The 26,494-nt window shown below is 40.8% G+C and overlaps 1 protein-coding gene across 2 annotated transcripts in view; it reads right to left on the bottom strand.

Annotated features, from left to right (window-relative positions):
* Positions 1 to 11,346: 11,346 nt before the first annotated feature.
* The window catches only part of EGFR (epidermal growth factor receptor), a 160,199-nt gene continuing 145,051 nt past the window's right edge, over positions 11,347 to 26,494 (bottom strand). The window contains exons 21-28 of one of the 2 annotated variants that reach the window (XM_084507754.1): positions 24,870 to 25,025; positions 23,952 to 24,027; positions 22,585 to 22,731; positions 21,700 to 21,797; positions 20,584 to 20,751; positions 20,441 to 20,488; positions 20,188 to 20,293; positions 11,347 to 19,162 (exon numbers count right to left, since the gene is read on the bottom strand). In XM_084507754.1, coding sequence (XP_084363880.1) covers positions 18,786 to 19,162; positions 20,188 to 20,293; positions 20,441 to 20,488; positions 20,584 to 20,751; positions 21,700 to 21,797; positions 22,585 to 22,731; positions 23,952 to 24,027; positions 24,870 to 25,025 — 1,176 coding nt within the window. In that variant the 3' untranslated portion in view covers positions 11,347 to 18,785. The remainder of the gene's footprint in view (positions 19,163 to 20,187; positions 20,294 to 20,440; positions 20,489 to 20,583; positions 20,752 to 21,699; positions 21,798 to 22,584; positions 22,732 to 23,951; positions 24,028 to 24,869; positions 25,026 to 26,494) is intronic. The other variant, XM_084507755.1, reaches the window with a different exon arrangement.

Here is a 26,494-nt window from a genome sequence, read left to right as displayed (position 1 = left end):
TGAAGATCTGAGTACGTAAAGACCTGAGTTTGGTTGCAAATCTTGCCAAAGCTCAATTGTATCACTTAGACACAGTCCATAATAGCATTAGTCAGAAGTCATGCAATTTCCCAGGGGTCCTTGAGAAACACTTTGTCACAAGGAAGTAAAATGCCCTTTTTTTCCTGAGATTACTGCCATTCAGTTGTATGGTGTTACTTTTATACAAAACAACATACAATCTGCTGGACAGATGTCTTAACATAGAGCAATTCTTTTTTTTTTTTTTCTCCCCAAATATACCTATCCAGTAATCCTCATTTTTCTTAAATTTCACATACTCATATCCTTGCACCAGTATTTGCTGTAGCATTCGAACTTTTCAGCCACATCCATTTTCTTACCATGAATACTAAGTCTTTACCTTAATGAAGGTGATGGTTGGTGTTTGGATACCATGGGAGAACTAGAATATCAAGAGAGTTATTGGGAGTATCCTAAGCAGCAATGTGTGATGAAGGACCTATTTTACATTTTGCACAGCAGTGTTCACAGGGGACATCTCTGAATCAGCACCTACTTTGATGACATGCTGGAAGTCTCTCTTTATCTTGCAAGGGATGAAGGTTTCCCAACAGTCCCCAGTGCCCTGACAGTATCCATCTGATTTCACAGCCCAGGGAATGTTGCATCCAGTTGGGTGCAGTGAATGGTTTCTGATGCGTGCAGCTTACCGACACAGAAGAATCTGTGGGCACAAAAATCAGTTTCTCTTGCCATTTCTAAAAGTAGAGCTGCTGAGAAAAGCCCAGTTCAGTGGCTTTGTTTTTCAGGACTGTTAAAAGTGCAAGATTATTTTTACTTACAAAATTCCTTTCTGTCACCTCTGATACAACATTCCTCTTCCAAACAGCTGAGCTATTTTTGCTGGAACTTTCAACAAAAATAAGCATTTTTGGCAGACACCAGGAAAAAAAAAAAAAGTACAGAAAAAGTACACCCTAAAAAGAGAAAAACTGTGGCCTACTGAAGACACTAGGGAATTCTTGCATAATCTGATTTAAAGCAGCCACTGTGACTCCCATTCCAATTACTGTTCTTCTTCTACAAATCAAGGATAACCAATGTAGAATTAAACCACATGGGAAGCAGAATAAATCACAGTCATCAGGCTGCAGAGTGCTTCATTAAGTCAGGTAAGCTATCAGCTTTCCATGCAGAAAAACAAACAAACAAACAAACAAACAAAAACAACAACAAAACAAACAAACAAACAAAAAAAAACAGCCCTGAGGGGACAATATAGTATCAGCATAATAAATTTGGTGGCTGACAGGATAGAGACAGGTACAGGCTTTGGTTGTGAGATCTTGCTGCTCAGCAGGGCGCACACTCCTCATAGCTGTGTCAGATCTTGCCTTCCTAAGAATATAGGGCATGGAAGGGTCATGAAGCTGAAGAGCCAGCAGGTGGCTTGCAGAGTGAAGGAAAGGTTGGAAGAGGGTAAACAGTCCCATAAAGTGTAGATGGTGATTATGGACTAAACAGCAAGTAGACTGAGAATGTGAAGGGGAAAAAAAAAAGAAAAACCCAAAAAGGAAGGAAGGAAGGTAGGTCAAGGAAGTCTTCCAGGACTTTACCAGATTCCACGACTATTTCCTAGAATAGAAGATCAGATCTGCCTACATGATGATTCGATCCAGCATTTTGATGATGCCACCATTTTCATCCAACAATTAAAATGAATCCATCTACACACTTGACCTATGTCAATCAACTGTCAGAAGACAGCTTTCAGCAAACCCCAATTCAAAGCAGTCAAGCACCAATAGTTCAGAAATTCCTAGTCCCCTACTAATTCTGTGGGTTTTCCAGATCTCTCTATGAATATTTATAGTCTTTTCTATCTCTGTTGTTGAATATAAACAGATGGAGGGTTTAAAAAAATAAAAAGAAAATGTGTGGTTTCTAGGTATTGGTAAATGCCTGGATAGACTGACCTCAAGAGATTATAGAAGTAAGCTCTTAAGAAGCTTATCTAATCTCATCTACTATTGAACCTTTATTTTTTAGAATTAGCACCAGTCTATTTTTTTTTCCTGAAATTGTTTGCTTTTTAAGTGGGCTGTCTTTGTGATACAACGGTGGGTGTAGCTGTGTGTGTATCCTGATGATACACCTACACAACAGGAAACATGTAATGCTTGTGATAGCATTTGTCTGATAACAAAATGTTTGATCACTTGGAGGAAAAAGTGGGGATGGGGCTCTGAGCTTTGATGTACTTTGCTCCTTGTCACAGTGTAGGAATCAACATAATCTTTGGTACAATACCAAACTTTCTGACACAATAGCTTTGCAGTTTTGAAACACCAGATCAAAACCTATGTGGATTTATTCAAGGCCTGAAAGTTTTAAATGGAGTACATCAAGGGCAGGAATTTTGACTTAAATATCCCCAGATGCCCAACTGGTATAAATTAGCACTGTCAAATTCCAGGCTAAGCCTGTAAGTCAGGGGAAAAGGTCCCAGTGTGGAAAAGAACTTCTCACAGGAATATGTGCTGGTAGTCTGGGAGTTTCTGTAGTCCCACAGAGCTTTCAAGAAGGAAGGGATTATGTGGGTTTACAAGAGGTAAGGAGGTGCCCTTCAGCCAGTGCAATGTGAACTTGAGCTCTCTTTGAATTTTCTTATCCTGGAAGTTTCCCTTAAAACTGAGGAAAGCCTTTGTACAATTCAAACAAACGGTGGTTATGTAACTCAAATAAAAGATGTGAAGGTTGCCTTGTGTGAAGCTGAGACAAAAGTGTCAGTGCATACTTTTCAGAAAGTGCATATAATGAACTTTGAGGTTCCTCTGTGCAGGCATGCATAAAGGCTTTCATCTCTATCAACAGATGTACACTTTTTTCTGCAAGAAAGTTAAAGAGAAAAATCCCATTGATAAAAGTCCTTTTGGTGTTTTAGTGTGTCTTGCAACCATTTCCACATGACAAAACTGAAAAGGTCATACCCCATTTGGACAACTCTGCTTTGTTTCCAGTGCTGTTAGCAAACCATGACTGAAGATTTTTTTTCTAATGTTTCCAATTACTCACCTCCAATGTTATGGATCTAGTTTTAATTCTGCACAATTTCCCTTGACTAAAACAACTGAAACTGGTAAAAATTGCAAATAAATTAATAAAAAAGCAAATCCTGCTGCTCTCATTTAATTGTCAGTGATGCCTGCTAGCAATAATTTTGTCAGTCTTTAATGGTAGTCTCCACAGAAGCCCCAAAACTGAAGACATCTATAGATTCTACCATGGCAGAGCCTTTAAAAATTGCATTTGAAGTGAACTAAATAATATTGTCCCCAGCAAAGCTGTATGATACTAAGGTAGTCACAACTGCATCAGACAACAGAATCTAAGAGAAAGTAAAAAGTCACCTAGAATTTAGTTCAGAGAAGGAAGAAAACACTCCTATGAACAGATTATTCAGTATTTGTTTTTAGGTAGATTCTCAAACCCCATTGTAGCCAGTGATGGAAATCTGAACTCTATAACCACTTTTCTAAAACAGCTTAAGAAGGTTTATGAAGTGTTAAGGAAAAGTTTCCATAAATGAGTAAAAATGACATTTTGAAAACAGTGAGAGTCAGATGGTAACCACTGCTAGGAAACTGTCTGAATTTGTGTATGTGTGCGTACTTTGAAGAATTGGGTTCTAAGTGATCTGGTTATTTAAAATCCCATTTTAGAAGAGACCTGCCTACTTAAAAGTCTATTCCTCTGAACTTCCACAAAAGGAGTCACATTATGCTATACAGTGTTTTTGATGTCCATAAGTCTAAGAGGAAATATATAAACAAATATAGATTTTACTATAGTTTTAACTTGTGGATTTTAATTATCAGCTAGTGAGTAGAACTCAGCTTTCATAATATGCACAAGCGATTAACGCTCTTATCACCAGCTTGGCAGCAAAACCCACTGCAGTAAGACTTTTGGGGACAGACTAGCTTAGGCTTCTAGATGAGCCACAAACTTGCCTCCCCATACTTAAAACCTTTGAGGAGCAAATGGATAGATACCCAGGAAAACAAAAAAAAAACCTGAGAATAGTAACTGCAGTGGGACAGAAGAACCTACTTGTGCATAAAGGCTTGCCTATGAAAACAAGGATAATGGTCTAAACTGCCAATTTATACTCATTCCAGCCTTGCTTGTGCAAATGTTGCATACTTATATTACACCAGGAACAGTTTCTCTGAGCTTCTGTGGCACTACTTTAAAAAGCTAAGGATATATGCATGGCTTTGCAGACCCACATAGAGAAATTCACTCCAGCAGAGCAGGCAGATGTGCCATTAGTCATGCTTTAAAGACTTAAGTGGGACATAAATGATGCATATTTTCTTACACAGGTTGTGTACACAGAAATACATTCCAATAGCATTGTTAATGCTATTTGAAGTATTTTTAGAAATGCTTTGCATTCAGTGGTTAGTAAAAAAAAAATATCTGTGCTTCAATTGACATCTTAAAGGAATATTTAGAAACTTTACTACCGTTTTCCCTGAGGCCCTTCCCACGATAGCTGTAATACTGAGACATAGCAGGTTAATTAGTGAATATTTGTAAAAGACTTTGAAGATGAAAAGCTTTTTTTCCCCCCTTTTTTCTTTCTCTCTCTTTTTTTTTTTTTTTTTCCTTTATGCTAAACATGCTGGCGGTTATGAAGGTAGGTTTTCTTATATCTTTGTTTTGCATGCTGCACTGAAGTGGTTTGCTATGAGTCCAGTTTATTGTCAGATTTTCAGAGGCAATTTTACCAGCTCCACTTTGTGAGTGTACCGTCTGCCTTTTGTTATGCTAATGTCTCTCTCATGGGTTTACACTACCAAGGGTGCCAGGTGATGCAAGAGGAAGCCAGGCTCAAGTGCAAAGTTACACACCACCAGCAACCACCACTGTGGACCAAACTGCAACACCACCCTGTTTGTAACATTAACGCCCATCAGAGTTTCCCCTTGAATTCACAAAACATGACCTTGCAACCTAGGAAGTGAAGCTTGTTGAACAAGATCTGTGTGAATAACTCTTGTTGAAAATTTCAACCCACACTGATGTTCCTTCTAGACAACCTGCTCTAGGTGGCCCTTCTTGAGTGGGGGGCTGGAACAGATGTCCTCCAGAGGTTCCATCCAACCTCAACCATTCTGTGATTCTGTTCTGCTTAGCATAATACTGTCTGTTGTGAGATAGAAAAGATGTGACAACAGTTTTGCCATTGGCAAGTTAGACAAAAACCTTCCTTCCATATAACTCCATACAAAATAACTATATTTAGGGTAAAGAACCAAGTACTAAACAACATGCATTACAGTGTCTTCTGTTCATTTGAACACAAGGGCTCAGCAATAACAGCAGGAATCAAGTCTAATTCTCAGAACTTTCTGCTGTTTTAATCAAGATACTAGCCTTTCCCTTCATTACACTCACCAGGCCCTTCTATATCAACCATGTAAGCTTGCACAGGACCTGAAGCATGTAACAAGGCAAACAGCAGTCTTCATCACACAAAATGGATTATATTTTTATATTTAATAAAGTAGCTAATACTATTCTGCCAGCAATCTAGATAAGCATAATTTATTAAACTTTCACTATGTGAGGCCACATTGTTGTGTTGGAAAACTTTATACCTAATAGAAGTAGTTTTGTGAAACAGGTTGTATAGGTACAAATATGTTTGGGGGCATTTACACATTTGAATATGTTTATAGCTAAGACTAGAGTTTTCCTTGAGAAGATGCAAATAGAAATTATTAGACTTCATCTTAGTCACTGCCAGTTCCGTGGCTGGTTGTTGCTTCATTTGCCAGCCCTGGTTCTGCATATGCTGAAATGAGTCTTCCCTATAAAAAGCAGCTATGACAGAAAAAGATCATTAAGAAAAGCATCAGTGTTGCTAAGAACCTTTGTGTTGAGATGGAACAATGCACAGAATAAAAATTTCTAAAGATATATACTTCCTCTCAATGAAAAACAACACATTTCCCCAGTGAAGACCGAATTCACAGCTGAGCAGCCTTTTTAGCCCAACCTGTATTAAAACACTAATTGTATAGTAATATGATGTTGAAGTGAAATGGTATAATTCTATCTTTTTATTGAAATTATATTATACATTATCACTGCAAGTTTATTGAACACTGATTTCTCACCATCTGTGGGAAAGTAGTCACTGTCTATATATTTATGTTTTCAATAAAAAAAGAGTGTCCCTATTATACGTCTCAAGGTAAATATTGTAGTTAACTTAATAGAGGATAAGCCATAAGGTCATAAACTGATGTAAAGCACCATTGGCTCAGTGGATTTAAGTCAGCAGGGCTCCAATTGGATCCCATTGCTTTATACTACCTGGAGAGCTGAAGCAGCCACAGCAATAGGGAATAATTTTTCTGCTTGGTGAATGAGAGTAAATCACCAAAAGCGTTTCAAGTATGGCTGGAGCCAGGCTTGCCCTATAGTTTCCATCAGTATTGTTAAAATTCTGTCTGTGTCATCAGATCAAAGGTCAGTTTGGCAAAATGTCATTCTTCTTCCAGTGGCTAAAACGTAGTGTTAAAGGAATGTGTGAAAAGGAGGACATGTATCCTCCTGGGATGATGCAGTTTGCAATAAACCTAGTTACTGATTTCCTGGTAGCAGCTGGGTAATATTTTGGTGCTTCTTTGTGTGAGAAAGCATAAATTCATGTTGTGGTCATTAGAGTAGTTTGGAATACATGTTAATAATTAATAGCAGTCTTTCCATCCAAGAAAATTTTCTGGGTAAACATTTTGAATGATAACTTCAATACTCAGTAACCCAGCATTCAGGATGAAGTGTCATATATGAATGCTTTAAACACTCTTTGAGGTAATATCTTCTCTATGTAAGCAGCTTATAGGCTTGCAAAATAGTTAATTGCATCCTTCAAGAGACTATATATGTGCCTAATGCCCTTTTCTACCTGCTGAACAAATCTCTTTGCAAGAAGTTGGGTAGACCTGTGTGGTGCCAGGAGTTGGACTTAATAATCCTTATGGGTCCCTTCTAACTTGGGATATTCTATGATTCTAAGTTAGACCCGAAGACCACATATTCAGCATCTCTTTGCAAAAGTCACACTCAGTAAAGGGGTTTGTTTTCCAAACAAAGTCTGATAGATTTCCATTCTCCTCTGATGAAGAAACAAGTCCAAAAAATAAATAAAAAAATCTGAAGAGTACTCAAACAGTGACCAAATTCTGATAGAAAATTTGAAAGAAAAAAAAAACACCCCACTTTTCTTTAAAACACCAGTTTCTCCCTCCCCACCAAGTCTGTTAAAGAGCTTCTGACTTGTCTTCTCTCATCCTTCCTCCAAGTTCTCTCTCCCTCCTTAAGAAGGATGCTCTTCTTCCATCCTGACAACTCTTATGCAGCTACACGAAAACCTATTTTCTCCCTCCCTATTAGACGAACCCACACCAGCCTGGTTTGCATTTCTTTATCTCATTTTCCTGTTGTACTATACATTTTCCTACCTTCTAGGGTTGTTGTGAACCTAAATTTTTGTTGCCTACTGTGAAGCAGCCAGTGTCACCATGGAGGTCTCTGCAGGATTACTTTGGGTTGTCTGAATGTGCCACTTCTACTCTCCTGTCTCTTGACACTCGCTTCCCTTTGTAACCAGCTTGCTGAAAATCCTCCAGGCTATCCCCATTGCCAGCATCTCAACGGGCCCATCTCTTGCTACATAATGATTTACGCTTCCCAGGGACTGTTCGTTGTCCCTTTGGGAGAGGTGCCCAATTGGTCTGAACCAGCTTTTACTGAAGGAAAGCATCAGAGAAGCCACTGTAATTAGCACTCTAACAAGGGTGCATACAAAGATGAATTTGGCCTCAGTGATACCTCTAATAACTGTTGTTTAATCACATATAGATCACAGTTTCTCCCAGGAATTGCTTGCTGCCTGCCTTTTTGTATTGATTTCAAAAGCCCATTGCCTCACCACCAGGTAACTAGGAAGGTATATCTTGATGCTGCCTGCTACCTGGTGGGATAACGTTCCCTTGGCACACACAGACTTCCTCAGCAGGGGTATCAGCCCACTTGCTTGCTCTTCAAATGATTGTCGAAATATAACAAGCATGGTTTTGCCATACATCAGAGATATGAAAACTGGGAGAAAGCAGTCCACCTTTTGGGAGGAACACAGATCCATGGTCTCTTACTTATCACTTACGGAGATGTACCTCACAGATCTGTGTGCTGCCCTCTGCAAATACAAAAGCTCCCTAAGAACCCCATTTTTGGAATAAAAGCATTTTATTACTTTTGCTCACCTACACAGCTGATGTGTGATGGGAATTAAGATTGTTCACTTAACACTTGACCTGAGAAAAATTCAGAGCCTTACCTGCTTATAACTCAATTTCAACATGCTTATTTACAACAAAACACAGATTATCCAGATTTTTAGGCAAATCTCCATTGTGTTCTGAACCAATAAAACATGTAATAGAAAAAAATTGTATTGCAAGACAGGGGATAACATAATAATTTTTGAAAATATATGGAAGTTTTTACTTTGGAAGGATTACATAAGACCATGACTTTTCACCAAATATATGTTTATTTACTTTGCAATATGCCAAATGTATGCTGGAATCTCCTCAAATGAAGAAGAAAGCCTGAAGAAAGACTACTTCCCACCAGTAGTTTAAAAATCACAAGCCAAAAATGAACCTAATTTCCTTTGTCCTGACATAGCCTGTCTACCTGCATTATTTTAACTCTTCACAGCATTATCTGCACAATATAGCTTCTCTTGCATGACACGAAAAATAACGGAGTGCTACAGAAATGGAGTACTTCACAGGAACATGCACAAGAGCTTTTGGGGGCAGAAGGACGTACACTTGTCACCAAGGAGTACAGTCATGTCCTTGGGACACACATTGCCATGTCAGATGTCAGATCTCTTGTGCATGTAATTGCATTGCATATCCACTGAAACTAAGCCATCAGAGAGAAGGATTTATTTTCCATCGGATCAGTGCAGCAACCCTTTACAGCAGCAGCCCCTACTTAGCCTGGATTAAATGTAGCGTGAACCTGTACTCTGAATGGACTGGAAAATAAATTGCCCATGCAAGCTATTTTTCATTTTTTTTATTTTCTTTCTGCTCTGTTTGCTTGGAGACAGATACTAAAGCTATATATTTGTGTACGGTTTCTTTCTCTTCCAAGAGAGGGCACTGTTAGCCTTCCTTCCACTGCTTTCAACAGCAACGGTCATTGCAGCACCAGCATGCTTGCTGGGCACGAAGCACCAAGCGCAGGCCCCAGAGCCCATGCAGACTTCACAAGCTTTCTGTCTAAAAATCTCCGATAGTTTTATTTCTACAATCCCCAAACGGTGGGGCTGTCCACGGGGGACAGGCTGGGAGGACCTCACCACCCTGCTGTGCAAGAGCTGCCTCACTGTTATGTTTCCGTCGAGCCCAGCACGGTTGGGCCTGGCGTGGCTCTGTCTCCATGAGCAGTGGAAGAGGTCACACGTTGCTGTATTTTTTATCCACCATCACTAAATTCACAAACAACTCCGGTGCTTTTGATGATTCAACGACTAGACAGAAACTGATACAGCCAGCTGTGACTCCTGTTAACTGCACTTTGACTTGTTAAGAGTGCCAGTACAAATACAGCTACATGAAATGTCTGTGAGGGAAAAACAGCCATCTCCTCTATCATCATAGCTCCCACCTGAGAGGGATGGAGACCTGTGAAGTTTACTGCAACCCATATCTGTAATCATAAGGAACAAATGAGAAGGAAAAAACAACCAACAAAAGAAAACCCAGCTCATACAATACTAGATACAGAAGGCAAATAAATCACTACTTCTGAGCTGGTTTAGTTTCACAGGGCTGTAACTCACCGAAAGCAGCAGCCTCTAGGGTTAACACATGCATTAAATGATGTTCCTTCTGCTTTCTTCATAAAGCAAGAGGTTTTAAAGCAAAAGGCTTTCTGAAATAGGAGCTCTGGTGTTAAACACTGCACAGATGGTGCTTATTAGAGAGATTTCAGTTCCCAGCAAACAATTTAAAGCACCACCTAATCTCTATCTAACTCCAGCTCCTCTCCTAAAAAAAAGAGCAGCAATAATCTACATTTTGGGTCTGGGGGCTTACTGCTGAGTGTATGTACTTCCAGGTGGGCTCCAAGTGGGCCACCTTGACCCACAGGGAGGAAGCCCAACCACCTCACCAAGCACCCTGCACAGGATGTGTCCCTTGGTGCCTGCAGTCCCTGTGGCATTGCTCTTGGTGGGTCTGCCATGAGTCTGCCTCAGGTGGGCACCAACATTTGATCAGAGCCCATCTCTGCCAACAAACATAATGCAATTTCAAGGAGGCTGAGCTGGTGGATTAGTAAGCGCCAGCCTTGATGCCACATGGAGAAATGTTCTTCTGCTAGTGAGCCCTTGGCATGAGCTGCGTGGCTGCCACCAGTGTTGGGACAGAAAACCTGGCCACACAGACAGGATGGCTTGGTCCAGCTCTCCCATCTTCAGCGATGGACTGCACATGTAGGTCTGTCCTGGGCGCTGCAGTAGGTGGTCTGGCTGTGGCTGTGGGCCTCCTCAGAGTGTGTCAGCTCTTACTGGCTACCCTGGAAATTTCTTACATGATCTGATGCAATTGTTGCTTGTTCAAATGAGTTCCCTAAAGGTTTGCTTTGCTCTATCCCAGCCTGAGTTTAGGAGTAGTAAAGGGCATGGCTTGATCAGTGCTGATGAGGATAATGATGGAAGGATATGGCAGAGACTTGCCTTCCTCTCCTATCTTTAAATAGCAATTTTCTTTATCTTATCTTAACCTATCATATCCCGTGCAGGCAGATAGGGGGATTACACTGCAGCTGTGTTTCTTTGACTGTCTTGTCCTGTTGCATCCTTTGTCACTTTTTATGTTTTAGTTATTTGAACTGAGATCAGTGGAATTTCTGAATGCTTATTCTTCCCAAATATCCACACATTTTTATACCCACCCCATTCTTTAGCAGGGGAATTTATCTCCATCAGTGTCTCCATCTCTCTGAGTATTGCTGTGCCTTTAATTTCTTACATGTGAAATACAGGGAAGAGCAGTTTCCTGCCTGATAAAGAAGGCTTTTAAATCTATCTGTAAGTGGTTTTGTGATCTTCACATAGGAAATTAATGGACATATAAGTTTCATTTTCCTATTGAAGTTAATAATATTAATACTAACATATGTACATACAGTCTTCCCAAGGCAGGTGATCACTAAAGAGGAAAAAAAAAAAAAACATGCTCCCAAACAGCAAAGATTTATTTAATTACTTTTATTAAAATAAAAATATCATGCATTAATACGCATTAGACATTTCTGAGAACCAGTAATATGAAGATTAAGACTACATCATTTCTGCATAAAATAAGTTGAGCTGGTAAAAATGCAGCCTAGTATTGGAAGGGACTGGATGGAAAGATGAAAATGAGAAAGGTGCTGTAGTGTTTTTTTTTTTTTTTTTTTTTTTTTTTCTCCTGTGTACAAAGTTAATCTATAAAGACAGAAATTATTTAATTTACTAATGACAATACCAGGGACTCATCCAGGCTGAACATGTACTGTCAGTTCTAGCTCCTCTCTTCTTTAGTGTCTTGTAGACCCAATGTATTTTGCTCTGTTACATTTATGACCCTGCAATTCCTGTTGTATGCTACGTGTTCCACCAGTTGGATAATTAAACACCAATATTCGGGGGACCCTGAGGCTTTATTTGTCTGGCTTTGATAACAGAATTTCTCTTTCTTGCTAGTGTCATATAATAATGTAAATGTTTTGCATGTATGTGACTCTAGTTGAGACTTTGACTTTCCTTACCACAGAGTCCTGCTGCAATGCTGTTGCACAACACATGACTATGAAATTCACAGATGGCCAGAAGTATGGCTTCATAAGCCAAATGTAATATGGATGAGAATTTGAGGGATTGCTTTGACTGTGCTTCTGCTTTTGCCATAAAACTGAAGTGAGAACCTGCCATGCATTTTGAAAGAGCAGCTTTTATTAGCGCCCTGATAAGCAGCACCTGGGCTTTCATATTGCACTTCCAATTTTCACAATTGTTAGCTGTATTATTGCTCACATTATGGAACTCCAGTACCGTATATGGAGAGAGGCCAAAGAGTCTTGGAGAGAAGAAAGGGTCTTGTTATTAGTTTCACTAAGCTCTGGATAAATCCCCAAGGTGACAACTTGTACGAAAATCTAAGTCAACCAATAAAGAACCCTTATTGTGAGTTCCTGTCTGGCTAAAAACCCTACAAGCTACCCACTGATTTTTCTTCCCCCCAAATACAACAGTATATTACAATAGAGTTCTCCAAAAATTAAAAACAATTAAAAAGAATAATATACACCTCATTTTTTATCGCTCAATATACAAACAATCTTTGATCAACAGTATAAACTATTAAACCATATAAAAGTCGAGAGTTTCTTATTGTACAAATAGTGCTTTCATAGTTGAGTAACTTTACAATGCTGCAAGGTACTGTCTGTATCTATGGGTATATTGCTTGACAGTTCATTAAAACCAAAACATTATTCCTTATACTCAATTGATTGCATCAAGACAAAGCAGCCTAAAATGGGGCAATGGATCCATAGGATCTCTGATTATCAAAATCACTCAACATTAGCCTTTTTTTATACTCTCAGTGAAATCAAGTCAAACATCCCATTAATTTCAAGGGGAACAGTGTTAGGAATGTAGGATTAAAAAGAAATCTAGGTATGTGAGCCAACCTTCCTACCATTGTAGATGACTACTTCACATATTCCCTTTCATAAAATGTGAGGATAGCACTGATGGTATTTGAAATTCCACAGTCTTCAGATAGATTGTGAGAGGTCAGGAGAATGGTTTGGCTAAATTCCAGAGTGACTGGAAAAGATGTACCGTATCAGCTACATGGGAAGAAAACTTTCAGCAAGTCTGGTTGATAGGTTCACAGCTGTGGTTTTGAATATTTTTTTTTTCACTTTATTAATTAGAAAATCCATTACTTCAAAAAGAAAGGTACAGAGAGACCGCAAAACCCACTCTGTCTTGCATCCAGACAGCCTCATCTGCAACAAAGCTGAAACACATAAGAGGACAAGAGCAAAACTGATGATGGAGCACCAGCACCAAGTCTTGGCCAAAGGTATTTTGCCTGATGACTACAGTGGTGCAGGTGATGTGTCTTTTGCCAGCCAGGTCCTCTGTTCTCTCTTTTTCATGAGGAAACCTTTTTCTCTGGTGTTACTGAGGGTTTCCTTGACCACTACCTGTGGTACAGCCTACTGTCACCACACTTTTCTCTCCTTGTCCGCTTCATCTTCCCATGTAAAAGAATGAGGGATTTATGTGAAGTACCTCTTACTCATATGAATGAGCTATAATGTTCAGTCCACCAGGCTATGCTAACACAGGTGATCTGCCCAATGCCCAAAGTAGGCAAAACATGTGACAGAAAGTAAAGCCTATCATGGAAGTGCCGTGATTTCAACTCCCCCTCACAATTAAAGTAATACATAACCCAAAGTATTATCATTTTAAACTCTCACTGCCAGCCTACACGCTTCCTCACATAAAAAGTAGTTATCTAATCATCTCATCTTCACATCATTGTATTTTTTCCTGATGTTGAGCCAAAGCATAAAGTATTTGTTTATTTTTTTCTTGTGTTTTTGTTTTACAATTGTATTCAATAGACAATGAATCAAAAATGTGTAGAGGTCATAGATCTGGCCCTGAAGTGTTACCTGGTCCTGATATTTGGTTTAGTTTTCTATGGACAGGCCTCATCCTCCTGTCAAGCCCTCCTGGCACAGTGGCACTATGGCCCAGTCCCAATGAGTTCTGCAGATTTTCCCAGTAATGAGATGCTATGGAAGTGGTTGGTGATCAATACCCTATTCCTTTAAAGCAAGAAAACAAGACATTATATCTTTGGTCCTAATGCAGCCTATTTAGAAAGCTACTTAAAGGTGTCATGTTTTTCTTTTATATAAACTTTCTATTTTTTTAAAGGCTCCTTATAAAGTTGTATGTTGGAACAAAGAGATAAAACTTACAAAAAGAACACTAGAAAATGGGATTCCCATATAGAAAATTGAATCAGTGGTGATAAAACATTACAAAGCATTCTTGCTAAGTGTTATACACAGAGTTTGACACTTCATCAGTATACAGTTTTCATCAGGAGGAGGACACAGGTACATTTTCATACTTTGTCCTGATTCAACATTTTCTCATGGAGAAACATGGGGAGAAATAAAAGCCGGCATCCTGTAACACCTCATCTGGAGAGGCAGCAGTCATACTAATAAAATGTGTTGAACTCTGAATCTGAAAAATGAGTGCTTGTCTGGAAATGCAAAGTTTCTCACTGGCATCCTGGAGCACCCCCAGACAGCCCAAGGACACCCCAGGCACCTTGTGATGGGACCTGCTTGAGCTGCTTGGGGTCCTGTGACATTGCAACAGCCCTGGCTGCACCCTCCAGGCTTAGGGTGAGAGTCATCCCTTAGCACAAAGGCTGAGCATGCTGGGTTTTGCACAGGCAATCTCTGCAGAAATGCAGTTGACTTCTTTTCATTCTGGCAGTGGGAAGAAGTGTGTGCATCTATCCACTCTCACCCACGCGTGCAGTAACAGTCAATGGTTTCAGTGATGTCCTTTGGCAAATTTGGCAGCTGTCTTGGGATGGATTAGCTGGCCATGCCCCAAACCTGGCATTACTCTCCCTGCACAAGCCCCTTCCTTTCAAATAAACCATGAGAGCATATGTTGTAATGCTGGACCTTCACACAGCCATCTGACTGTGACCTGGGGGGACAGGGAAGCACCCTGAGATGTTCCAAAACCACCAGGCACAGTGTCTATTTCCAACTGCTTTCTCTGGAAAACTCACTGTGCAGTAGCCTGTCAGCTGGAAAAAAGAGTAAGATCCCACCCTCTAAGATGGATTTACCCTACCAGAAGTATTGCAACATGAAGGAGATTTCCCAAGCCAACTCCCTTTGCAGCAGAAGAAAACAACCCAAGGCCCAAATGAAGTAAAGTGCACTGACAGTGTACACTGGAAAACATCAAAGCAATGTGAAGACTCTTGACTTATATTTTCATATACTGAGCAGTTATTAAAAGTCTCCGAGCATGTAGTGCTTAAATTATTATTGCAAAAACAGTTCCTTGTTAACTGCTGCTTTATGATTAAGAGACACTGAGCCCTAACTTGTGTGTGCTGTCATTTTGCCTTCCATGAGAAATATAGTGAAAATGGAATCTTTTTTTTTTTTTGGATTGGTAAGACTCTGCTAGCTTTTAACAGTGGCTGTGGCTGTTACATTTCCCTATTTAGTTGCATTTTAAAAAACGGTATTTTATACCCGCACCTCCTTGGAGACAACGGCAGAAGTTTTAAGTTATTTTTGGATGCTGATTTACGTAAGCTCTCAGTGCATTTATGTTTTTCTATTATTTGAAAAAAAAACACAACTTCTGTGTCCCATTCAATAGCCTGCATTCTGTACAACACTGCATCAGCAAGGTGGTCCCATGACCCCCTCCCCAAAACCGCTGCCTGACCATGTTTGCTTTTACAAGCAACTGTGATGTGCATGGGGCTATTTGCTGTTAGATGGTCTATGACCTGCAGTGGGGTAAAAAAAGCCAACAAAGAAACAACAGCAAAAACAAAAAACGATATTTCAGCTACTTTTTTTTTTTTCTTCTCTGTTTTTTCATCTCAGTGGCAATGGTTGGATACCTTGCTAATGCCTGTTATTCTACAAGTACCACTACCCTGTAGCGCCTGTGCCTCCAGCAACAGCCTTGGAGCTATGCACTCCCAGTGCCACTGTATCTGCTCCTCAAGGCACTGCCCATTTATCATTTGCTGGCTTTTGAATCATTACCGAGCTGCCTATTTACATATCATGGCTTAGAGGGTACATATTTACTGGAATTATTTCACAATTCAGCTAATCCCACAAATCTGGAATCTTCCTGTATGCTTATATCAAGAGCTTGTAGTCCTAAATCTTCTTTCTTACTTTTCTCATCAGAAACAATATATTCCAAAAATTATGATCTTTCAAACTTACATTGTTTAATTTTAGATGAATTTCCCTTACTAGTAAATAAGACCCTTACTAGTAATGAGTCTCTACTGAATTCCTCCTAAATTGCTTTAAAAGGGCAAGCAAATCAACCTTTATTAAATAATTTTCATGCTACATAATGCTGGTGATACATATTGCCACTTCTCAGTGGCTTTCTTGTTTTAGATAGAAGGTTAAATCAAAACACCAGTACATTCTTCTGTGCAATAGTGTTGGAAAGATCCTGCAGGAGAACTTGCACTGTATGATTTTCTAGTGCTCTGCTTAGAGACATAACAGATTTAGCAATCTGAAAATTATCCATGATTTCTGTTAAAATACATTTTCATTTTATTTACATTCCTCCTGGGGTAGTGGGTGGAGAGAAAAGCACTGCTTGTCCATACAGGCTGCACACTTGTGAGAGCAACAGAACAAATCTGCTCTCAGGAATGCACAGAGTAATCTGTCACAAGTTGGACATAGGAACTGAATTTTGGTTATTGTCTTAAACACAAGCAAGTAATAATCAAATACTGCATCTTCCATAGTGCTGTGGCTAGGACTTGGTTACACTGACACAAATCTGTGAAACAGCACACCAGGACTACCACTGGATTTTGACCAAATATACTTCTTTACCCCAAACTGCAGTGTGGCTGATGAACTACAGCACGCACAGAAGTTACTAACACATTTTCCACTGCATTACTCTTAAAAAGGGTCATTTCACATGACCACTCTTCTCCTTTACTCCTCAATAAATCTGTAAAACCAATGTTCTAAGGATTTTCTGCTTGATCCTGGGGTCCAGATGCAATACTTAAACTGAAGCATGCACTGAGAGACTCAAAGCACAGTGGCAGCACACATTTAACAATTTCTTGCTACTTAAAGTGCTACCTCAAGTAAGTTCCCAACACTTAACTAGTTAATGGCCTTCGTACCAGAATTGCCAAATGTGCATTTGATTTCTGAGCTAATGATTTGATTAAAATAACACTGCCAAGCTGCTTCTAAGTTACTGGCTGAATTCACGCTTTGGGCATTTTACTCCTGCTACCTTCATAAGAAATGTTAATGACGGAGGAGTTTAAGTTCTGTAACAGGGGTCCCTCGAAAGAATAGCTGTTTCACTTACTGTGATTGACACACCGTTAACACACAGGGTCTATATACTAACTATTAAGCTAAAATTCTAGCTTTGGCTGGTCTGCCTCTTCCACGCTGGTTACAGACCAGGATGGGTGTATAAAGAAGCTGTAGGCAGCCCTGTGTTTCAGAAGAAGAAGACAACTTTTTCTGTCGCTCCAGATTACTCTTCCTTTCCTTAAAGCATTTTCACTGTTCCTCCTGCACTGACAGGGGCTATAAAAGGTTAACCTAAGGGGGAGGTACAATGCGGCAAATAGCCTCAGCCTCTGCCCCGGCCTGATGCAGCAATTCGCTGTATTCTGCCTTGAAGTGCAGAAAGTGTAACGCTGACACCACCCTTTTCTTTGCCAAATTATATACAGGATAATTTCTGCTCGGAGTCCCTTTAAGAAGGGAAATAAAAGTGCTTGGCTAGAGCTACCTGTGTTTCTTGCCCTAGTCAAGTTTAATTTAGTATAGTGCATCCTGTGTGTCTCATGAATGCTCCAATTTGCCACCATTTGCATTTCCTTGACATTTAATTAAAGACTGTTAAACATTATTTGACACTTCATTTTTCAGTTTTCAACATCTTTAACAGTTTTGTCGAAGAAAGACATTTTGACATCTCTACAGCTCCTACAAAATGGATCAGAAAAACGTCTTGTGTTTGACCATTAGAAAACCGAGCAGTGAGCGCTTTATAAACATCTATAAATGATTCTGTGCTGAGTTCCTCCTGTCCGCTTTTAGCAGTAGTGGTCAGTAGGTGATGTGTCCTGCCGTTTGCTCCTCGTGCTAGTTTTCCCCAGAGCGATCCGCCCCATCCTGCTATGGACAGAATCTCCCATACGTCCCCCAGATGCACTTTTCCTGTTCGTGCCAAGAAGCAGTATATGGAGCCAATTTGTAAAAATCCGGTGGTTTGGAATAACTTTTTCCGTTCCAGGAATTTTGGAAAACTATTTAGTAACATTATTTTTCTTCCTGCTGGTGATCTGAGCACCACATAACAGACCAGCAGTACAAGCATCTGATCTTGTAAAAGATCCAAAAATTCTGTTAAGAAACATTTATAAAAATACACGCTGTAGAAAGGAATTTGACTGTACAATGTGTACAGCTCTCAAGTTCATCCCAGAGTGGCTTCTTACCATGCTACCATTTGAAAACAAAAGGAATGCATCCATATTTCTCCTTTACAGGTAGATCTTGCTCCATTTCAACACACATCTCAGTGCAGGGCTGGCACCTCAGTTAATACGTGGAAATGGGCAAGAAAAGACCCAAGCTGTCCTGTTAGATGGGCTTTGCAGTTTCAGCCCACGCGCTGAAAAGGGAAGGTGTGCTTATTGATGCATTGTGGTTGCCATTCACGCTGAGCAGAGTCTGTTCTTGCAGCAGCCAGGTGATTCACCACGAGTCTGGCTTGCCTCGCTGCAAGAAGAAATTCTCTATGGTCATGCCGAAGCTTCAATGTATTCACTTTTTGGTGCTGCTACCCTCAAGTACTCTGGGTTTTCAGCCGCAGGAACTTTCAAGAGACCGTTAGGTTTCGTTTCCTTCGGTAAGAAGTCCTGCTGGTAGTCAGGATTGTCCAGATTTATTTGGTGGTTACCTGACTGGATCCAGTAAGGAGAGCTCTCAAAGACTGTTTTAGCCAGCGGAGACTGGTTGGTGTTGAGATACTCGGGGTTGTCCACGGCTGTGCTGTGGGAATTCTGGTAGCTCGAGTCCGTGGGGAGCTTTGAGTTTGCTGTGAGGCAGATGTTATTGTAGATTGGATTCTGGACCATTGCGGTAGATGGTTTCTTGGGCATCGACTGGTTTACATACTCTGGAGTTAAAAACAGACAAATGAGATACTGAAAATGTAGACGTGTAAATAGTGCAGCCATTTGCATCACTCGAGGTGCAGTTTTAACCAAGCTACACCACGCTTTTCGCACACAGCATCTCACCAAACTTCCCAGCTTTGCATTAGGAGGGGAAGAGAGCCAAATACAGCGACTGCCATGCTGTGGCACCACCCTGGAGTACACCTTCAGGAGTGCAGTGTTCAAAGCAGCAGAAGGATGACTGACCACGAGACTGCTAAATAGCTACTGCTGATTTTAGTGTTGTGTGGGTGGCTACGTCCCAGATACTGTTCTGAAATTTCAGTCAGGAAGTTTGGCTGCCAGAAGCCATTTCCCTTGAAAAATGCTTAAAGACAAGGGAAATACCTTGAAAATACAGGATAGGCAGCAAGAGAGACTCCACATCTCGCTTACATGCCATCCCTTGCAGGATCTATCAGTCTTTTCAGCTGTTTTTTTGGGGGTAATGGATAGAAGGCTGATTTTTTTATTTTATTTTTACATCAAAAGCATCATGACTGCTTAACCCACTTTCTGGCTCACTCTACAACTACCCACGCTGTAAGTAAATGGGAAACTGTGAGCTTCCTTTTGTGTATCAACATCTGAAAGCAGTGACGCTACCAGAAAACTGTTTGTATTGCAGAAAGGGCTTTAAGGGTGAAAAACATTTTTACAGGCTATTTTCTGAAGTAGTAGAAGGCTTCAAACATACACCCACACACACCCAAACTCCCCAGCCTGATGGCACACATGGCAAACATGAGGAACCTGGCTTGTGAAGGAACTGAAATGAGAGGTGGCCAGAAAAGTATAAGAAAGGATATGCGCATCCATTTTCATTCTTGCTTACCTAGCAAATAAAAGCAGGAAGCATTTGGACTGCTTCCTTTCTCTAGAAGAAGAAGGAAAATGACTACATTCAAGCAAGAATCTTAAGGGATATAACCAAATGGCTTGTGAATGAATAGCTCTGGGATGGACACACAGGAGAGGTACTCACCTGGAGCAGGCAGAAAGCCATCATCTATGCTGTCCTCCAAGAAGTTGCCTGTTGGGTCTGAGCTGTACCTCTGGACAAAACTGTCTTCCCTCACTGGGTGCCCCTGCTAGGTTGGGAGTGCAGAAAATCAGTATTGAAGAGACTGTTTTGTAGAAGCTTATTCGCATAAATGATGTATAAATGGAGGGAGGGGAGTTTCAATAGGAAAATGACCTCAGAGTGCTACTCCTCTTTTACAAGTCACCCCACTTACCCCGTTTCTGTCGATGCAGGTTGTAGCAGAGTTATTGCTAGTAGCGCTCTTTTAAAAAGAGAGAGAGAGAAAATATAGGCATCATGAGAAACGCTTCACTCTCAAATTGCTTTTTCTGTTCTCAGAGAGGAAATGCTTCCTACCAATGAACTCAAGAGAGGAGTCCGGGATGTAGATGGACTGTTGAAGAAGCCCTGGTGTGGGACGAGATACTCATCTGCATCCACAATGTCTTCCATGTCCTCCTCCTCCATCAGAGTGCGATAAAACTTGGAATCTGTAGGGCTGGGCAAGTGCATCCTTTCGTCTCCCTGTGAGAGAAATCAGTGTGAGGAAGGACTCACAGGCTCCCTCCGAGCCCTTGTTATCCTGTTCTCTAAGAGACAAAGAAATTCAGTAAGAAGCCCAAGATGCAATATTTTGATCTGCTTATTTAACCAAATTTACGAAAATTTGGGTCTGCAATGTCTATACTGCTGTAAAATATCTGCATTTTTAAGAGGTTCAAACTCTGTTCTCCTCTAGTGATTGCAGTATGTTACTGGGCATAGACTGGGACCCGTACAAATTAAATATTGACTGGTCTCAAAATTCTGTGTGGAGTTCCAGCTAAGCTTGTTAAGGCATGGAAGGCAGCAGTAGAACTTGGCCTTAAATTATCAGCATGTGTTAAATGCTAATTGCAATACATTTTCTCAACTCATGCTCTTACTGAGCGTGAGCTCTCACTGCAGAGAGCATCACGAACAGCTCAGCTCTGTTTCCTTTTGTCAGAGCCAGAGAGGATGTTCAAAATCTATTCTGCAACTGCTCTCACTTTCCTAAATGGCTTCCCTTTCCACGTCATGTTTCAGCAAACACTTAACAGGAAATAATCCTTCATCAGCAGGGAGATAAACAGTCCAACAGATTCAGCTCTCTTATTCTCTGAAATAGAAAGCTCTGTCATTTCAGTCAGCTTTTGCTCCCTCGCATCTATGCCATTTATGCTGTATCTTTTAGTTTCAAGTAAATGCCAATAAAACAAAACCTTTTGCTGCAGCACCCAGCAGTGGTACAGGCAGGAGAAATCATTCTGCCCCAGCAGGAAGCATGCCATTAGAACATGGGCCCGTGGGGTCTGGCTTCTTTTAAGTGGAAAAAAAAAAAATTGTGGAAAACCTGTCCAAGCCAGGAATATGTTTTCCTATGCGTTATAAATCATTTTGGGCCTCATATTAAATGCCCATCAGACATGTTACTGCTGTTGGGTTTCCTACCTGTATAACAAGATAGCGTGGAGGGTCACGGGCCATTTTGGAGAACTCCGCAATCAGCTCACGGAACTTGGGTCGGCTGTCTGCATCGATCATCCAGCCTGGTGGGACAGCAGGGAGAGCAATGCACAGTTAAAGTTACTTTGGCAATCAAACACAGAACTTGAAATAAAGCATACATGCATGGTACAAAGAAAGTTCATTCGCCAGCCACTAGCTGGTGTGAATTTCAGCATTTAACATGAATGCCTGGCAGTTTTGGAAGAATGATGGAGGTAGTAAAACAGTGCTGGAAAACTGCGCAGGTGCTCCAGGAGTCCCCAGAAGTGCTGCACTACCGTGTGCTCATGGTAGCATGGCTCCTATTTCAGCAACAGGTACAGTTTGCTCCAATGAGAAGGTCTTAAATGCCACCTAGTGGGCTGCCTCTCAGCATCCTCACAAACACTAGTGAGCAGGGATGCAGCCCAGTCCCAGCTTAGGGGATATGTAGGAGGCAAGGTAATAATCTGATATTCTAGCAGCTGACATAGATGAAAAAGGGGATTGGGATTCAGAAGCCCTTTGCTGTGCCCTATCTGGTCAAAAAGTGCTTTAGAGACACCCTACCTCTTGTGCTATTTTACTGCAACAGTTGGTGCTGGAAAGGAGCAACTGAAAAAACAGGGAAGAAATCAGATGAGGAACTCAGGATCTTGAAGTGCATCTGACAGTGCTGTGGTGTCTATGCTCATGGCACTCATCTTGTAAAAGGAGCACACAATCTTTTTCACATAACCATATTTCCATGCCGTTGCCAAGAATTCAGCATATAGAAATGTGATATAATGAAAGCAACAGTGCCATTTTTTGAGCTTAGAGGAGTACCCACAAACCATCCGAACTCACATTTGACCATGATCATGTACACATCAATGGTGCAGATGGGAGGCTGGGGCAAACGCTCGCCCTTCTCCAAGACAGAGGAGATTTCACTAGCAGGGATCCCATCGTAGGGCTTGGACCCGAATGTCATCAGCTCCCAAACTGTTACACCTGCAGGGGGAAAGGAGAAGACAGTGACAGAGGTTTGGTGGGAGTCAGGGTGCCTGGCTGGGCGCAGAGAGGCAGCAAGAGTGTGTCTGCCTGTGAGAGTCAGTGCATACGCAGCAAAAGCATTTTTTACCATGATTTTAAAGAGAGACAAATTAATAAAACAGGTTGAAATCATACTTCTAGTATCTTAGTGTTGAATGTCCCACAGACTTCCCAGACCCACAGAAAGGAAATACAGGTTATCAACTCCCGACTCAAGCCTAGGAGGTGGTTTTAAAAATGGAAGTTGTCTTTTTGTTTAAAATTATCTCTTTGGAGACAAGCAAGAGCAGTTGTTGAAAGATGTGTAAACCAGCTGCCTCAGTGTCGTTTGCTGACATACCACATACTCTGTGATGTAGCTGTTGTGATTGTCTGGTAGCTTAGGATACAAAACAAGATTTTGGAAGCCAAGATACATAAATGGATTAAGGGGAGCAGAGGCCTTTTTTTAACAGGACACAGGGTTTGACCATCTGTACTAAACATTTTCCAGGAGTATAAGAGAACGCAGAGTGGAAATTTTGCAGCAAGTTTCTCTGTCAAGTTTCCTTTCAGCTCGTCTTTCTTTGAAGTTGACTTATGAAACTATACCAAGTATAAAATTAATTCTCTATGGAGGGTATTGCTTTGATTCCCTTTTTCTGTTGTCCTCTCAATTCCGGGACATCCTACCACCTGCCCTGTGCTGAAGCACAGGCAGGTAAGTACTCCAAAACATTTTAGGCTACCAGGTTAGCCACCACCACCAAGTAAGTTTCTGCTATCACCTGAAATAGTGATGGCAGAAAACGGCAGAGTTACACCGATTGACACTACCTGATCATGTGGCCAATAGTTTTAAGTCTGCCTATTCATTATTCTGCTTTATTGTCTGTCCAGTTCTATTCCACATGAAGATGCTGAAGAAAAGCCTCAGCAGAAGATGACCACATGGAGTGCAGTCTCCTACCTGCAGCTTCAGTCAGGGAAGAGCTCATCGTGTGAAAGCATATTCTGTAAGACACCTTACACCTCACCACCACTCAGTTTTGTGTGAATTTTATTTTGTTGAATAGGTGATTTTGGCCCATGATTTAGGTTTAAACTCTAAATCTTAAGATAACAAAAAGAATAAAGGATGCTGCATAGTCACTGCAATTGTTCCAGAACATCCACAATAATTCTGTTTTTAGACTCACCATAACTCCAGACATCACTTTGATGAGTGTAAATCCGGTGTAAAATTGACTCCAAGGCCATCCATTTAATAGGAACCTAGGAAAATTCACAAACAAGCCGTAAGACAGATCAAAATTTTATCAGCAATATTTACCACCAGGTGGTGTTTAAGCCAATAGTTTGGTTGAAGAAAGGAAAATAAAAAACAAAAAAAAAAAAAACACAACCAGCTGAGAGGCAAAGCAGGCAACTTCTGAGTCCCTTATTATTATTCTAATTTATTATGTTGAACCTGGAAATTGTGGAGTTTTAAGTTAATTAGAAATCTTTACAATATTTTTAACAGTCCAATTTATATTTTTTTATCCTTCTTCTACTGTAAGAAATCCAGTCTAAGGTTTATGACAAAGACAGATCTGTGCTCATATGGTTTCCATTTATGGTCTCTGCAATATTTGCAAGCAGCTTCTCTTTAATTTCTCAGCAGGATACATTCCCTCCATCAGCACGTAGTACAACATTGAAGGCGTGTTGAACCAAGTCTGACAGGTCTTTCTTCTGCTATAAATATACAGCGTTCCCTTTCTCTTCATAAACTGCACAGTGTTATTGGTGTTGGCTACATGATGAATTCAGACAGGCTTCTTTTTTCAATGTTTTTTTAAATAACCTTGGTTTTTCCCAGACATTCTGGGTGGGAATTTCAAAAGCATTTGTTGCTCTGCTACCTCTGCTCCCACTGCAGTCACACTGGCCTGACGCTGCTCTGGCTGTGCTCAGCGGACTCCCACAGTCTTCAAAGGCAGCAAGCTGAGATTGCAGCTGAGCCCTTTGAAAAGCCCACTCTCTTTTTTTCCTGTTTTTAACAGAAAGACTCATGCACAAGCAAAAACACCAACGAACACACAGCAGTTCATCCATACTCTGGTGCGTTTTACCTTGCCTCCCTCTGCGTGATACTCCTTCTCGTCGGCACCAAGCAGCTTTGCCAGCCCAAAGTCCGTGATTTTCACATGCTGAGGAGTCTTAACGAGGACGTTTCTGGCAGCAAGGTCACGATGCACCAGGCGACGTTCCTCCAAATAGTTCATTCCCTGCAATACAACAGACTAGAGGTTGGCATCCCACATACACACTTTGGGCTTTGAGGCACAATCAAGTTGCCAAACTTCAGCTGCTCAGTGGTAACTGTATGCACACCACCATATACACACGTTAACCTACCCCTCGTTCAGAAAAAGGTTTGCTATTTTGAATTACGTGATTCTGATTGTTAGGGTGAGGGCATGCATTTGCAGTTAGATGGAGAAGGTGGTGGCTGTGGTTCTGCCCTATAGTAACATTTTTATGGGTCCATATTCCAGCGGAGTCATAGAGAAAAAAAGGATGGCAGCAGGTATAGCAGGGGTTCTTCTAGAATTTAGTTCAAGACACAAAATCAGGATAGCACTGGCAAATGAGTGGGCAAACCCATTTTTCAGCTGTGCTTGTGCAACCTTGGTGACCCCAGGATAGTGTAGTACAGACAATAACTCTCATCTGCCCTGTGCACACAGGCCAACTTCATCGGGAGCACTTAGATGCAAATGGCCTGAGAGGAATGCAAGTAAAAATAAATTAATCATTCAATATTACCAGTTCTGTGCCTCATTACCATGTACTCTGCCTTCTCAATGCTAACAAATAGGCATATGCTGGAAAGGCGATAAAAGGAAAAGGGTAAAAAAAAATAAAATAAAATTCTTTTTATGGCTGAGCTCAGAGTTGCATCTATTTTCAAGTTGTCTTTGAAAAGGCAAGTTCTTCCAGTTTCACTGCCTCCCATGATTAGACTGCATTCACCATAGTATACGTGCTGTTTTGGTACAACTTCTCTTGAGGAAGAATAGACTTTTCTCTGGAGTGACTGCAGATCTCTCAGAAGATAAAATGGCTAATTGTGCTGTTTTGACTTTCAAGGCATGAATCTAACATCTGCCTCTCTGACCACAGGGATTATTCTCTGTTCCCTCAACTCCAATCTCTTGGTGTATGGAATCAAAAGTTCACAATTTCTAAGTTTCCTGCAAGATCCTTTCTAAAAACCACAATTATTCCCAGTCGATATCTTTCTGCTGGCAGTAGCTTATGTGCTTGTATTTTTATGAAGCGAGAATAAATAAAAAGTGCTTCTCGCCTACAAAATTAACACCAAAATGATCACTGTGATGTGATGACAGAGCATTGGAGGGAGTAATTCCTTTCCAGCCTCCACCCTCTTCCTAAGCCCACTGTTAACCTGGACCACCAGCGAATCCTCCACTGCATTTTCTCAGCAGAACTTCACCCCTGCGCTAAGAGCTGCTCATGTTGCCAAAACAAACCACCCAAACAAACTGGCACAATGCCACCAAGAGTATGCATTTAATTATACAAATATATCCTTAATGAGCAGAGCTCTTGAAACAAAAAAATCTTGAGCTGCCGACATAAAACAGACTATCTTAAAAAAAATCACATAATCTCGCCTCAGTAGAGCAAAAAATTTCCTGCTAAACATGTATTTCTGCAGAGACTTATTAGG

This window comes from Aythya ferina (genome assembly GCF_964211825.1).
Source record: "Aythya ferina genome assembly, chromosome: 2".
Taxonomy (NCBI): Eukaryota; Metazoa; Chordata; class Aves; order Anseriformes; family Anatidae; genus Aythya; species Aythya ferina.
The sequence above is the reverse complement of the archived record's forward strand: the minus strand, read 5'-3'. Positions and strand labels throughout refer to the sequence as shown.